Source organism: Aspergillus alliaceus (assembly GCF_009176365.1).
Source record: "Aspergillus alliaceus strain CBS 536.65 unplaced genomic scaffold BDW43scaffold_57, whole genome shotgun sequence".
Classification (NCBI taxonomy): domain Eukaryota; kingdom Fungi; phylum Ascomycota; class Eurotiomycetes; order Eurotiales; family Aspergillaceae; genus Aspergillus; species Aspergillus alliaceus.
Window position 1 is genome coordinate 156,288 of NW_022474740.1, and position 13,890 is coordinate 170,177.

Consider the following 13,890-nt stretch of genomic DNA (forward strand, 5'->3'; position numbering starts at 1 on the left):
GATCTAGCTTTGAAAGGCCCAACATTCCATGGGACCGAATGGCGACGATGACGTATGGATCTGTTTGTGCTATTTCGATAGAGGGGCAAAATCTGTCGTCTTAACGTTTGGGGCGATGAACGCAATACAATTTTATTAACAATAATGTACATTACACATTTCGAAATGGAATCAGGACAGGACAAACCAATGTCCACCGTAGTCGTACTGTCGCGCACTGAGCTAATCCGTTGCTAGGCTCTTTCTGAGGATGAGATACGCCTCCGCCTTTCTGGAAGGCTGCCTTATAGAAGTATTAACTTGAGTAATATCAGGCTGAACATGAAAGGCAAATTAAAAAGCGAAAGCGCTCTACCAAACAGATTACTTTTGAAGGAGGCACATCAGTATCTGAAGCCTGAATTCTTAAAGAGCGCCGAAATCAGGTAGATGAAGCTATACAGGCAAATAAGGCTCTGCCTACTGAATCGGCTTCTAGGCGCGCCCCACCTAAATGTTTTGGCTGTGGTGTACAGGGCCATAAAATTACGCACTGCCCGAATCGATAGAACTACTCATTTCTATATAGAAGTCTGAATTCATGGTGTTTTGACTATTTTAATTTTCAATATAGCGGTTGGTGCGCAGCCCGATTGCGTGCGCAGCTCGTTTACCGATTACGTTAACTGGAGGTATTTATCTATTAAGCTGGCTGGTTACAAGCATGAAAGGGTCAGATAGGCTGGTAATTAAAACTTGTAAGTTACGAGCCAGTTGGTTTGCTAACCCCATCACATGACTAGTTTCGGTCCACCTTGGCGTCTGAACGCGCCTACATGACCTGACCCTTTTGCGCTCGCGGGAGTTAAGGAGAACCACAGCGACAATCCCTTAAGACAATTGAGAGATAACTCAGAGTTATCGCGAGGCTAAGCCAATCTTTGATATCACACTATTTCGCACTTTCCACACTTATATTCTGACTAAAATCCCGGCGGATCTCTTTCCGCTGCTTCTCCCGAAGACAGCAATATATATTATCAATGTTGCACTCCTATCATTTCAATAAAACCCGCAATATTGAATTACCAAATCGAGGGAATAATGCAGTAGTAGTTCGTTTCGCCCAGCTAATAAATAAGAAGTAGACTGCTGGTGATCAATATTATAACATAACTGAAGTTGAATAATATGATTATCACAGGGCGATAAAAATACCTGGAGAAAACAAAAGAGTGGGAGCACGCATATTAGGACTATGCGTAGGTATACAGCGGCGACTGCGAATCAAGTAAAGGCCCAAGATGACTAGAGTTTAATATAGGAGAGTTTCAAGCCCAACATTCCCACACCCCGAAACAACAACCAGTCCAAACCTTACCATCCAGCCTGTCTAATTGCCCAATCGATATTATACTCTACCGCGTGCATCTTGACGCCCTCGCCATAGTCAACCTGGACGAATTTCCGGTGCTCAGGCTTGACCAAACCCAACATACCCCAGTACCGATCTCTCTCGTCAGAAGCGTCTAATCCAGGAGCTGTCCTAGCGATAGCTTGGATTCTCCAAAGGGGCAACCGTTTCTCTGCTGCATCAACTGACAGCATATCTTGCAATAGCACAATAAAATGGGATGCTCTTAGCAGAATGGCCTCAGTCGTTTGATAGAGATCCGGTCGAGATTCAGCATCGATCCGGGTGATCAGTTGATCCAGGAAAAACAGCGTTAACACGACCGCGTTGAAATGAACGGAATCGTTGCCGCAGATCAAGATTGGATCACGAGAGAGCAGGACTTCTTGGATGACCCAAACTCGCGCCCACCACTTCTGTCTGATGACGCCGTATATGCCGTTAAGAAGTGAGGACGGATCATCATAGTGATTGAATATCTGGGCCTCTTCGAAGTTGACGTTATCCCTTCCATTAAAACCGGAATTATGCAAAAATTCACCCAACCAGTGGATCTGGGCCATTCCCCAGGCGCGCATTTCGTTTGACGGTCCCAGCCAGAGATATGTCTGGACTGCCTAAGTGTAGACGAGGTCCATCCGGCGTACCTGGAAGGACTTTTCGTACTCATCGCTTTGATTGACGCATAACTGGTCGACCCATAAAGGACCATGGTAGAATTCGCTCAGGTGGGCAAGAGCCAGCCAGAGATTGTGAGTCACAGTCACATTGAAAACTTCATCATTTTCATCTTGGATGCTAATAATGCAAGGCGTTAGTTTATGCGCATCATATTCGTCAGGATCATCGTAGTCTGGTTCCAGGACCCAGGCATACGAAAGTGCGCTGAATGCGGGGGCCGAGCTGAGCGGGGAGTGGAGAAGTCTGGCGGTTACTGGCTCGGAGGATTTGGCAGGATCGAGATATAAAAATCGGATCTCATCTTCCGAACTGAGACTTCAACCGTTCGGGGGAGTTTTAGTGGGCATGTTGGAGGTTGAAATCGAACATATTGAGCGCAAAGGGGACTTCGTATTTATATATAGAGGATAGATCGGATTCAGCCTTGTTTACCGAGGCAGACCATATTATTTTGCTATTCTCTACTGAATCACTAGATTTGTGGCTGTGCACTGGCAGCGTGTGATTAAATCTGAGAAATACTAGGAACTCGTCGAGTATTGATGTATGTCTCTCCAAGCCAAGCCACATTAGCCTCGCTGCGCCGGGACCAGTAGGCTATGCTTCATATACTGGATAAGCTTTTCAACACCTAGAGGAATAATTTTGTGCCAAGGAGAGGCTCACTTATAGAGATAGATCTGCCTATAAATGAAGAGGATACCGCGGCTGTAGTTCAAATGTTGTCAGGTAGGCCATAGCCACACAAATAATGATGATGCAGCATGTACGAAATTCTGGCTAGGACGAGGCAATAAGAATATTTATTGGCTACAATTGACATAGCCCGCCTAATTTATTATTTCTTTATTTGGCAAGGTGACTAGGCTACGCTAGAATGAACGCCTATAAGATTAGGAATTCTCGGCCGTCCGAAGATCAGCGTCTACACATACAGCCTCGTTCACGTCCAGGCGATGGCCAATTGGAAAATATCTTCATGCACTTCCTGGCCTTTGAACCTTTTGGCCTTAGCTCTACTATGTTATTAACCTATAAGGTTCAGGGCGGCTAATACCATTCAGCTTTGCTTGCTTGGTCGGCGGGGTGGCGACGTCCAACGCCCAAGAACTCGGGCGTCTAACTGAGCGAGGTTATCTACCAATCAAAAATTTGGTAAAGCAGTAGCCTGAGCAGGCGCGTCGAGTATAGGACAATGTGCCGAACATCAGCGAAGGGTGATTTGGCAGCAGTCCAGGGTATATTTTCCATAAGCCAACGATCTACTATAGTAGCTGACAAGCATAAGAAACGGATGTATTTTGACTCGGGTGATTTGGGTCTCTCTGCAGCCGACAGAGTGACTGATCATGGTATAATTCAAACTGGCGCAGCCCATCCTATACGTGACCGTATCTCGCGTCGCTATGCTTCAGTCTCCAATACCAGTAATACCTACAAAGATGCCAACAGGACCTTCAGTGGCGAGAAAAGCCCAAACCCGAAAATAATAGATAGTCCTCTACACCAGCAAAATCAAGATCAGGAACAAGAGGACGCAGAATCATAAGGAACAGTTTAGGGTAGACAAGTTCTCGGACATTACTTAAAGTTCAATACAGAGAGAACCTTACGAGCTATCTATATTATGTTGGTGGGGATGCGGGACCTGTGGATCTAAATTTTTGATTTCCCAGAGTGGATTGTTAAACACGGCTGTCATCTTCATTTTCTTTCGCCATCCGAGCGGCCCACACCGACCCACTAGCTGGCTCTATTGTCTATCACCGGATGAATGCAGCCGAGAAACCAGCTTGGCACAGAGGCTATAAGCCTATAGGGAACCGTCGGCTTTGGCAGACTTTTGAAGGGCAGTTGATAAGTCTACTCTTAAAAATGCCACAAAAAAATCGGTCTGTGACGACATGGTCGGGGGGTGAATCCAGAATATAAAAGAAAAAGAAATACCTTCAAGAAGCTGCTGATTTAGATAGTTCCATTACAAAAGACTACCTTACAATTCCCTTTGAATGGCTCAGTGAAAAAGGGCTCAAGGAAGGCTAGAAAAATGACCAGCCCCAGGCACAGGATAAACCACCTTCAGCACCGGAAGTAACATAACATAAACAGAAGGGTAACTGTAAGACGAAGGTAAGCCCTCGCAGATTACAAATATGTCTTTGAAAGGTTGAGCTTTGCGGATTAAGATAAAACACGTGAAGAGATCTCACGACAGCTTGCTGGCAAGATGGTGGGATAAGGAAGTTGGTGGGAGCCCTGGAACGAACCGGGCATATGAACCCCACAGCATATGGGATTGATGAGTCGGAATATTTTAGATTATGTATCCTCCCCTTCATACTCTGTCCACAAGCCCACCCTGTATATTCAATTTGATCTGAAAGTACGAGTATGGCCCCATGATTAAACATGGGGTTTAGTTTGACATGAAATATCATGGCTTTTCAAAATGGTTTCAAAAATAATGTACAGTAAGCCACAGATTAGTGAACATTCACAAACAAGCAGTAACACAGAAAATAAAAATATCCTAGGCACTGTACATTTCTTGCTTTTTCCTTTCTTAATTCTATTTCTATCTTTTTCCTAAGATGTAGAGGATTACTGAGAAGGGAAAACACCTAGTAGTATTATAGTTAATAATACGTTTACCGAGCATTGTTCACTAATTAGTTCAGTCCAAAATCTTTAGGTATACTATCATTTTAACAAGGGAAGTAATGCCCGTATTGTTGAACGATTTTCCCGATGGACTTGTTTTAAAAGATAATGACCTACAGAACACTAACCCGCAATTTTTACCATGTTATATACCATAGTTTACGAGACCTCAATCGCCAAACCATAATGTCCTCTACAATATGCAAATTAGATATCGGATCATGAACTGCAGTAATAAAAGGCTTTTCAATGCCCCTTACTTGGTGTTATGTTCCACATTCTCTAGTAGGTTCGTTTTGCTACCTGATACATATTTGTCAGTTAGTTCTTCAACAATGTCGTTAACTTCCTCCAAACAGCGGGCGCCCCGAAAATCTCACAGCAAATCTGTTCGTCAGAAAACGGATAGTCATAAGACGAGTCTAATAAGAAAGGCGAGTTAATACAGCAGGCTATATAAAAGGTATATGGTTCCTCGAAGACTAGCATAGAAAACTGGAAGACGCGCGCTTCGCACGCCTCGGTCCTGAAACGATATCGATTGAAAGAAATAAGTAGTGCTTGATATTGTGAAAGCTCTTGAGTTCAGGATCAGCACCCTATAATCTGATGCTACGACCGTGCCAAATAATAGGATTCGGTGTTCCCGCATATATCGAGTCTGAAGTGGGCTATTTTCTGGCTCCTCACACGGCCAACGTATTGCCGGCCAACGTATTGCAAAATAACTACAGGTTTTTGTTGCTCCGTATCACATGATCTAGACGTGACTACGAATATCGACGCGAAGAAGGATTTCACGCTCTCATCCTCGAGGCCCATTAGTCCAGTAGACTTGGGAAATAAAGCGCAACAATATGCTCACAGATTTGCCATGCTCTTTCTGCCGAAGGATCCCTAGCGGACATCTCACGTAGCCAGTAAAGAGCCTTGCGCACACTGGACCTGACTGTTTCTGACGGATCTGGGCCACCGGCTCCAAGTTTACATAGCTTCATTAACAGTACACTGGTAGACTGCATAATATAGTGTAGTGCACACCACCACGGAGCAACCGTGTACAACCATGAAGTATCGGGATGGTCCGGCAGGAGACAGAGCATGAGAGACGCTGCTTCCACACATGACGCGGCCAGAGATTTGCAAGCTTCACTGGAATGGTTGCTGAGACGGCGAAGGCAGGGCTGAAGCAAAAGGATTTTGCAGCTTAGTAACAGAAAGCCAAGCTAACGCTCTGTCGAACATGAGCCTGACCAGGCTCTATGCGCTGAAACTGGTACTCAGGGGGCAGTTGGTGGGACCATGTCTCCACCTTTTTATTGTTAATAATGATAAAAGCCTCTCTGTTCGGCCACGGTCTCCGGACAGCGGCTGGGGCATATAAAGATCCGATTGATTCCTGTGTAAAGAGAGTCAATTCAACAAAGTAAAGAAAATAGAGCGATTCATTAGGAGCGATTTTTCGCCCCCCTTGCGGGGTTTGCCCGACGCTGCTTCGGTCAAAAGACGCGAAGACACTGTCTACCGCTGGAAGCGTCGTTGCAGCACATTCGCTAACATCGTTTCCCTGATCATTTAACTCTTGAGGTCTGGTTAACAGACCAAGAGCCCTGTAATCCTTGATTAAAGAAAGGGAATCTATATCCCAGAGCGTCTGATCCTGAAAAGGTATGGGAAGGGGTGTGGTCATAAAATGATAGTTGATGCTAGGCCCGCGGCCGGTGACAATAGAAAGTGTAATACCCAAGGTGTAAAGAGACCACCATACAAAGTAGCGGTTTTCTTTAGAAACAACAGGAATACCGCTGTTTTCGTTTCGAAGATGGAGTCCCATTGCAATGGCGGAGCTAATCGACAGGCAACACATCCTCCAGGCTCTAAGTACCATGAATAAGTTCATGACACATAAGAACCGAACCCTTTGAAGGACGCCAGTTTAACTTACCTATTTGCATGACCCACTGACATAAGGTAGAAGGAAGCCAAACCCTCAACTTGCACCTGTTGGGGATCCGGGTGGCCTGTCAAAGAGTCGCTTAGACAGAGATTCCATGCCCGGGAGAAATATAATAAATGGTTGGATTCGTGTCCCGGATTGTTCCACTGCACGAGCTGATGATATCTGGCCGCAATAGCGAACACCAAATTCAGAACAGCAAGCCATTTCCTCCCTGGGCGCACATGCGGCCTAGAGTAAAACGTGTTATATTGCGTCAGAAACAAAATCCTGCTGATAATCGGGAAAGACGGGTGAGCGAATTCGAAATAACTTTGGATTAAATCGTCAGCCGTCTGCTGAGGCGGGACTTGCAGAGCATCAATACCATCCATCAACTGTAGATCCGCATCATCCAACGAATAGTTGACCGAGTTCACGAAGCCTTGCCTGTTTTGCTGATGGTGGGGAGTGAAGCATACATCTTCCATTGACAACCGGGCCTGTTCAGCCTCCCGCTTGATCCAGTACAGCCAAAAGATGCTTGAGTGTTCTCCTAGGAATCCTGTAGCCTGAGCCTTTCCATCACGATTGAAATCTTCTTCAGTGAAATCTGTAGCTGACTCTAAAGGATTCGCCTTTGAGTGGATCGAGTCTGGACCGTCTCTATTGCGCGATTGCGAAAACGTGGGTAAGAGGTTATCGAGAGAAGCATTATTGTCGGACGTACCCTATGCATTCGGAATCTCGTTAGAAGAACATGCGCCCCACTTTCATGCTCTTCACAACATACCGTGCTCAAGACATCCTCCACACGGCGTGTAGAGGCGGCGTCCAGTCTCGGACAAATCTCACGAAGGAGATCTCGGTAAATGTGGACCTGGTCTGTCAATGCAGCCAGTTGTCTATGGCATTTTAGTAACGCAACATCTGGTTCGGGTGATCCAGTTTACCTCTCAATAGTTTGACGCTGTGATTCCGGGTACGAGCAGATCAGACCTACCCTTCGACACCTGTCACATTTGGGGCGATGACCGCTACATTTTGCCTTATGTTCTCGACAGTTCTGGCACGCCAAACGGACTCAGTTTGGACGGTGTTGTTGTTCGTGAGCAGTTGGTACTTTCGGGATGGGGACTTTCGAGGCCATGAACGTGTCAACCCTTGTTGCCTTCGAACTAGGAGTACGCTCGCCTAAGTGGCAGATTTATGGTTGGCTCGATTGTTGACATGCGCTCAAAAGATTTGTCATAAACCATGAATTAACCAGTTGTGTCTCTTTCTGCGGGTCTGAGCAGTCTTAAAGATTGCAATCAACGCGAAAAAATCTGGTTCACGCCAGGGTGCAAACTGTATAGCCAAGAAAATGTGACGGACAACTTATGCAGCAAGCTGAGCTGCATTCTACCGCGGCAATTAGAAGACACGTATGGACATGTAAAAATAAAAGAGGAACACACTACGGCTGGAACAACCATTTCTCCGCGGTTACTTAGTATTGACTTGTGCCATGGTGATAAGGACGCATCACAGATGGACTGAGCTCCAATTAAGGATGGAAGTTGTGCATTAGAGAGTACAATGCCAAGAAAGACTAGAGCGGAAGGCGAAAGGATATCGACGAACCAGAAGCGTGCGGGGGAGTAGAAGCCTATACGATAAAAACTGAAAGAAAAGTGGAGGACGCGCACTTCGCACGCTGATGCCCTGAAACGATTATATCTGAAAAAAAAAATTGTGAATTTTATGGATATACTGCGTATAGAGAGAGTTGTTTTATCAGGACGGGTTTTCATTGAGGTTCGACCCAACCACTTGGTCAGCCGAAAAATAGCCGGGTTCCCCGTGAGTTCTCCGCCAATAGAGTTGATTGGGTAAATCCGAAAAACCCGCCCTGCTAGCAACTCTACTTTTCGGCAGTCGTGTATGTTATGTTGCGAAAAGAAGAGGCAAGGGCCAATAACAATTAATATTAAACATATCGGGACTTAAAGACAAATATAATTTACGAAGATAACTTGGTTACATATAAAAAGTGTGATATAAAAGAAAGAGACCTGATTATTAATGGACAAAACAAAACCCTGTATATTAGCGATGTATATATTATGGAAGTTATAACAGCTAATCAACTAAAGAAGGTGAATTTTTTTTTAAAAAAGGGCTAATTTATAATCAAAGTGTTTAGATTTGCTCTTGTCTCCCCTTAAGCTTTTTTAAAATCTGGTTTAGATTGCCGAAGAGAAAGTAAAAGTTACAGATTTTCAGTAACTTTTAACTTACATCTCTGTGTATACTGGGCGTTACCATAACGGGAAGGCTTTAAAAGTATGTGGAGTGTATCTGGGGTAAAAGCAGTATGATTACACTTGCACGCATAAAAGTATCGGAAATTGAAAATCTACGGGTATACCCATACTCCGAGGTATATTTATATAATTGCCAATCTTATAGCTTCAACTGACAAATAATTCAATCTCAAATGCTGAGTATATTTTGTGAACAGAAAAGGCTGGTGACTTATCTATGTTGTGCTTTTTCTGCAAGCTCCCATAATGAGCTGGAGTAAAAACCTATTAACCCATCATGATAAACACGCTACTTAGGAAGCTTAATCTCAATTGCGACGAACTTTCAACACTCGCCACCTGCTCTTTTCAACTGGGGGCGTGAAAAGCTCAATGTACTCTAGACCACTCAAATTCTCCCTTGTGTGTGGTGTTGTCGAACTCTGAACCTATTATTGTTCCATGGCAACGTTAGTTTAAAGAGGGGCTGAACTCTAGACTCATTTCAACTCAAGTACATGTCCTCGCAGCATATAAAACGAAAATCTTTGAACATTCTCAAGAACTATCCTGCGGAAATTACAGAGAAATTGATCTATGTTCGGCCCTCGAATACAAAAGATAACGAAAGGAAGCTTGCCCATTTTTAAACAAAGCTAGCAGACTTGTTTCTTAAAAACATTTCTAAACAGCAGTGAAAACCGAAACGGTGTCATACGTAAAGTTTCATAGGGCATGCCGAGTACAGGAGAATACATGTCGATTGGTTTATCGGCTTAGCTATATGGATAGTATCTGCCAGCTTCATTGCCCATCCAACCGGCGGCCCAACCGATGCTCGGCAGCTTGCCATTTCATTAACAGTGGTGGGTGCAGTCATGTGGTTGTGTGGCCTCATTGGCACCATATGTTTACATAATAATGGTTGAGGATTGCTTGCAGCTTTATTTATTACTGCTATCTTTGTGTTATTGCCGATGTTAGTGATGATGCTTCGCAGGGACAAAAGTATTGCTTTGATTGTGTCATCAGCTTTTACTGCTGGGTTCGCTTCAGTGGTTGCGGTATAGGATATAAGGCGGATGTTGCAATTGGGGTTGTTGCTGCTTATACTGCTGTTTGGGGCACCTTTGTTGTTTCAATGCTGTGATGACTCTCATTTTGTCATGTCTATACGAACACACTATACCCCGAATACAATCGAAGAATATACCTAACCACGACGTTAGTACTCTCCGTTAGAGGTATATTGACGATGCTGACCCAGAAACAGTGCTCAAAAGTCACTTTCGGCATGATGGCCTAACAATTGAGAGCTATGATAAAAGACATAGTTTGTGGTATGCATACAGTGGAAGCGGAAATTCGTATGATTTTGTACCGTAGCATTGCGTTCATCAAGTTCTAATTCATTGAATCATTAGTCGGATCGTGTTCATAAGTGGAAACCGCCAATGGAAGCAATAAAGCACTCTTGTATAACGTCATATGTCGCCAAAAGGCATTTCATGATTGAAATGGAAGTACCAGGATTTTTCACCCACTTCAGCTGTAGTATTCGTTTTGGGCCATAACCTCATAATAACTGGGGATTTCATTTTCAAGCTGGCCAATTACTATGAACCAGATTTTCAGGTACTGGCTTGGAGAAGTTCTGTAAGGAATTAGAGCTCAAACTAATATCAGACTGAGGTCGTGGTATGAATAGAGTTATCTGGACTTTGTCGATCCTGCCTAGTGCTCGTCACACGGTTCTAGAATTAAATAAACTTGTGGCTGTTTGCGGTAGTTAACTATGTAAAGTATGTAGAGAGGCAGTGAGTATTTTATTACAATACAGAGGTTTATGACACACATTTTCGGAAAATCTTACGAAAAGACGAAAAGTATAAACGTTGGGGCCGCTTTTGCAATCAGCGGTAAGACATAATGTCAGTTTTGAAATAAGGATAGGAGCTAAACAGATAGAAAAGTTTTAGTAGGTAAGAATAAATGCCCGGGATAATAAACTAGCCAAGCATTTACTTGTAACATAGATTAGTTAGTCAATTAGGACAAGGAAAACTTCATGTGGGTGGTAGCCGGACAGGTTTTATTTGGAGGCATAGCATGCTGCCGGCACTCAACTGTTGAACATTTTGAGCGTAGCATACCTCTAGAGGCTTTGTGCCGGGCTTTTAGACAGACCCGGTTGGAACACCAATCGAACTAGTGGTTTGTGATAACTGAGGTCATCCACGTCATGTACGTCATCGGATGTGGGTCTGAATGCCGATTTGTGTGGCGTTCGGGTGCTCTGGTCGGTTAAGCCCATAGTCGTAGGGATCAAACAGCTGGGGGAAGGTCCGGATTGTATTTCTTTTGCACTCAGTCCCTGGTCAGCTATACCGTCGCCCATCCCCGGATGTCTCCTCCAGAGCAACAAGAAACTCTCGCGGACCACGCCGAGAGCAGCCCGTCGTCTGTAAATGGCACGGACGATGAATCTAGCGCGCCCGTTGACATTGCCAACGAGCTCGGAGAAAAGCAAAGCGAGCGCTCAGATGGAAAGCGTGAGCTGAAGGAAGGAGATTGCTACGAGATTCTAGGCTATTCGTGGCCGCGGTGGAAGAAATGGACCTATCTCGCCGCTGTCGCGTTCGTGCAGGTTTCTATGAACTTCAACACTTCCGTCTATCCCGCTGCCGTCAAACCTCTCTCCGAGGCGTTCCACATTAGCGAGCAACACGCTCGCACGGGCCAGATGGCCTATCTAGTGACCTATTCCATCGGGTGCGAGCTGTGGGCACCTTGGTCTGAGGAGTTCGGTCGCTGGCCTATCCTCCAGCTCTCCATGTTCCTTATCAACATCTGGCAACTTCCAGCAGCCCTTGCCCCCAACTGGGGCTCTCTTGTTGTCGCTCGTGCTTTGGTTGATTCCCCCTCTGGCAAGCTAGCGTTCGACAACTGGGTATACTAACATCACATAGGGCGGTATTTCGACTGCTGGTGGCAGTGTCACTCTCGGACTTATTGCCGACATCTACGAGTCTGAGACACAGCAGTTCCCTCTCGCATTTATCGTCTTATCTTCTTGTATTGGTACCAGCATTGGTGGTGTGATTGGTGGACCAATTGCGCGCTGTAGGCAAACACAATTTTCTTTTCTGGAGCTGTGTACTCTTCTTTTTGCTAACAAATATGTTTGATATCTAGTCCTTCACTGGAAATGGTTCTTCTGGATTCAACTTATCTTTGGGGGAGTAACCCAGGCTATCATATTTTTCATGCCCGAGAGTCGTTCGACCATCATCATGGACAAGGAAGCTAAGCGTCGCCGCAAGTCCGGAGAAGACCCGAACATCTACGGACCCAACGAGCTGAAGGTTCCTCGTGTCTCCCTCAAGGAAGCCGGCAAGATCTGGATGCGACCATTCCACATGCTGTTGCGCGAACCCATTGTCCTTTGCCTGTCCCTTCTGTCTGGTTTCTCCGATGCTCTGATCTTCACCTTCCTCGAAAGCTTTGCCATCGTTTACAAGCAGGGATGGAACTTTGGTACTCTAGCACAGGCGTGGGCGGTTATTCCCATCAACGCTGCCTACTTCATTGCCTACTTCAGCTACTTTCCCTGGTTTTTCCGCGACCAGAAACTTCGCCTCAGGCATGGTGATGCGGCTATTCCACCCGAGCGTCGTCTCAAGTGGCTGCTCTTCCTTGCGCCCCTTGAACCTATCGGTCTGTTCGGTTTTGCTTGGACAACCTTCGGCAGAGGCGACTCGCGCAATGTCCATTGGATCGCATCTATGATCTTCTCCGGGTGTGTCGGTGTTGCCAACTACGCGATTTACCTCTCCTCGGTTGATTACATGGTCGCTGCCTATGGTGTATACTCCGCCTCCGCGACTGGTGGCAATGCTTTCGCCCGTGACCTTCTCGCTGGTATCTCAGCTATGTACGCGACGCCCATGTACACCAACATTGGCAACAAGTGGCATGTTCAATATGCAAGCACAATTCTGGCTTGTCTTTCCTGTCTCGTTGTGATTCCCATCTATATCTTCTACTGGAAGGGACCGCAAATTCGCGCGAAAAGCAAGTTCGCTGCCACACTTGCTGCCGACAGAGAGCAGAACAATGGCCGACGTGTCAGCCAGATCAGTGTTGAGCCCTGAATTGGGGATAAGCAGATGCAGATGCATAGGAAATTGTATTAATACTATTTCTTAGGGTTGGTGGTTATAGAGTTGTTGTTTATAGAGGTGTTATAGAATTGTTGATAGAGTTAACGGGCCGGGTTCAGGAGCAGTCAAGGGTCACATTAACTAGGGTTTATATTAGCAGAAATGGACAGGTCAGATTCCTCGCGCAAAAGCAAGTGTTTATAAGGAACTGATGAGACAACTCATAGATTAGGAAGTACTACATATGAAGAAGCAAATCAGGAATAGAGGCAAGCACAGGTAATGCAGCATGACATGCAAGAAGCTCAGAATTAAACCAGAACAAGGCAGGCAGTAGCTCGTTTTAAGGAAACGGACTAACCAATGAGAAAATCTACAGGCGAGAGCAGCTAGTTATTAAAAAATGTAGCATACTATTCCTTCAAACCTATGCAGGTTGAAACCTGAGTAATAATCTTCTCAAAAATCTATTGTACTCTTTTAATGCCGTATTTTACTTTCGAACGCTCTCTTTAGAAATACAAACGCATTTGTTGATACGACGCTCGAACCACGAGCTCGTGATCAGTCTATTTACAACCGCGTTCCCGCCGCGCATCCTTCATGTTTTCTTCAAGCTTTTGGTAAACAGTTCGAGGTCTACTTAGATTGAATCGAATCTCGCTTGAGCCCTTCACATGTCTTGAAACTTTTACTGCGGTACTTTATAACTATGTGATCGCCAAGTCCATTAGTCAGTAGGAACATGGAGCGCGACCCAAAAAAAAG

General features: G+C 45.1%; 4 protein-coding genes across 4 annotated transcripts; 2 read left to right on the plus strand and 2 right to left on the minus strand.

Annotated features, from left to right (window-relative positions):
• Positions 1–758: 758 nt before the first annotated feature.
• On the minus strand, positions 759–2,507 carry BDW43DRAFT_289628 (uncharacterized protein). The gene has a single exon (XM_032043408.1). It carries the CDS (start codon positions 1,969–1,971, stop codon positions 1,357–1,359), a length of 615 nt encoding a protein of 204 aa, XP_031895858.1. The 5' UTR covers positions 1,972–2,507; the 3' UTR covers positions 759–1,356.
• Positions 2,508–3,208: 701 nt separating this feature from the next.
• On the plus strand, positions 3,209–3,735 carry BDW43DRAFT_289629 (uncharacterized protein). The gene is made up of 2 exons (XM_032043409.1): positions 3,209–3,312; positions 3,363–3,735. Exon 2 carries the CDS (start codon positions 3,369–3,371, stop codon positions 3,621–3,623), a length of 255 nt encoding a protein of 84 aa, XP_031895859.1. The 5' UTR covers positions 3,209–3,312; positions 3,363–3,368; the 3' UTR covers positions 3,624–3,735.
• Positions 3,736–5,692: 1,957 nt separating this feature from the next.
• BDW43DRAFT_198373 (fungal specific transcription factor domain-containing protein) lies at positions 5,693–7,221 on the minus strand. Its single transcript, XM_032039108.1, has 3 exons — positions 7,154–7,221; positions 6,681–7,004; positions 5,693–6,612 (listed from the first exon to the last, which is right to left on the minus strand). The coding sequence occupies exons 2-3, from the start codon at positions 6,701–6,703 to the stop codon at positions 5,943–5,945; spliced, it is 693 nt and encodes a 230-aa protein (XP_031895860.1). The 5' UTR covers positions 6,704–7,004; positions 7,154–7,221; the 3' UTR covers positions 5,693–5,942.
• Positions 7,222–11,363: 4,142 nt separating this feature from the next.
• On the plus strand, positions 11,364–13,113 carry BDW43DRAFT_315360 (major facilitator superfamily domain-containing protein; the record flags this gene model as incomplete). The annotated part of the gene is made up of 3 exons (XM_032048035.1): positions 11,364–11,870; positions 11,929–12,082; positions 12,155–13,113. The coding sequence occupies 3 exons, from the start codon at positions 11,364–11,366 to the stop codon at positions 13,111–13,113; spliced, it is 1,620 nt and encodes a 539-aa protein (XP_031895861.1).
• Between the last annotated feature and the right edge of the window lie 777 nt (positions 13,114–13,890).

Bases quoted from the DNA above. Each gene is read 5' to 3' on its own strand.
- BDW43DRAFT_289629 (XM_032043409.1), top strand. From the start codon at position 3,369: ATGTATTTTGACTCGGGTGATTTGGGTCTCTCTGCAGCCGACAGAGTG.
- BDW43DRAFT_198373 (XM_032039108.1), bottom strand. From the start codon at position 6,703: ATGTCAGTGGGTCATGCAAATAG. The intron at 6,613-6,680 runs GTAAGTTAAACT...CATGGTACTTAG, and splicing joins TCAGTGGGTCATGCAAATAG to AGCCTGGAGGATGTGTTGCC.
- BDW43DRAFT_289628 (XM_032043408.1), bottom strand. From the start codon at position 1,971: ATGCGCGCCTGGGGAATGGCCCAGATCCACTGGTTGGGTGAATTTTTG.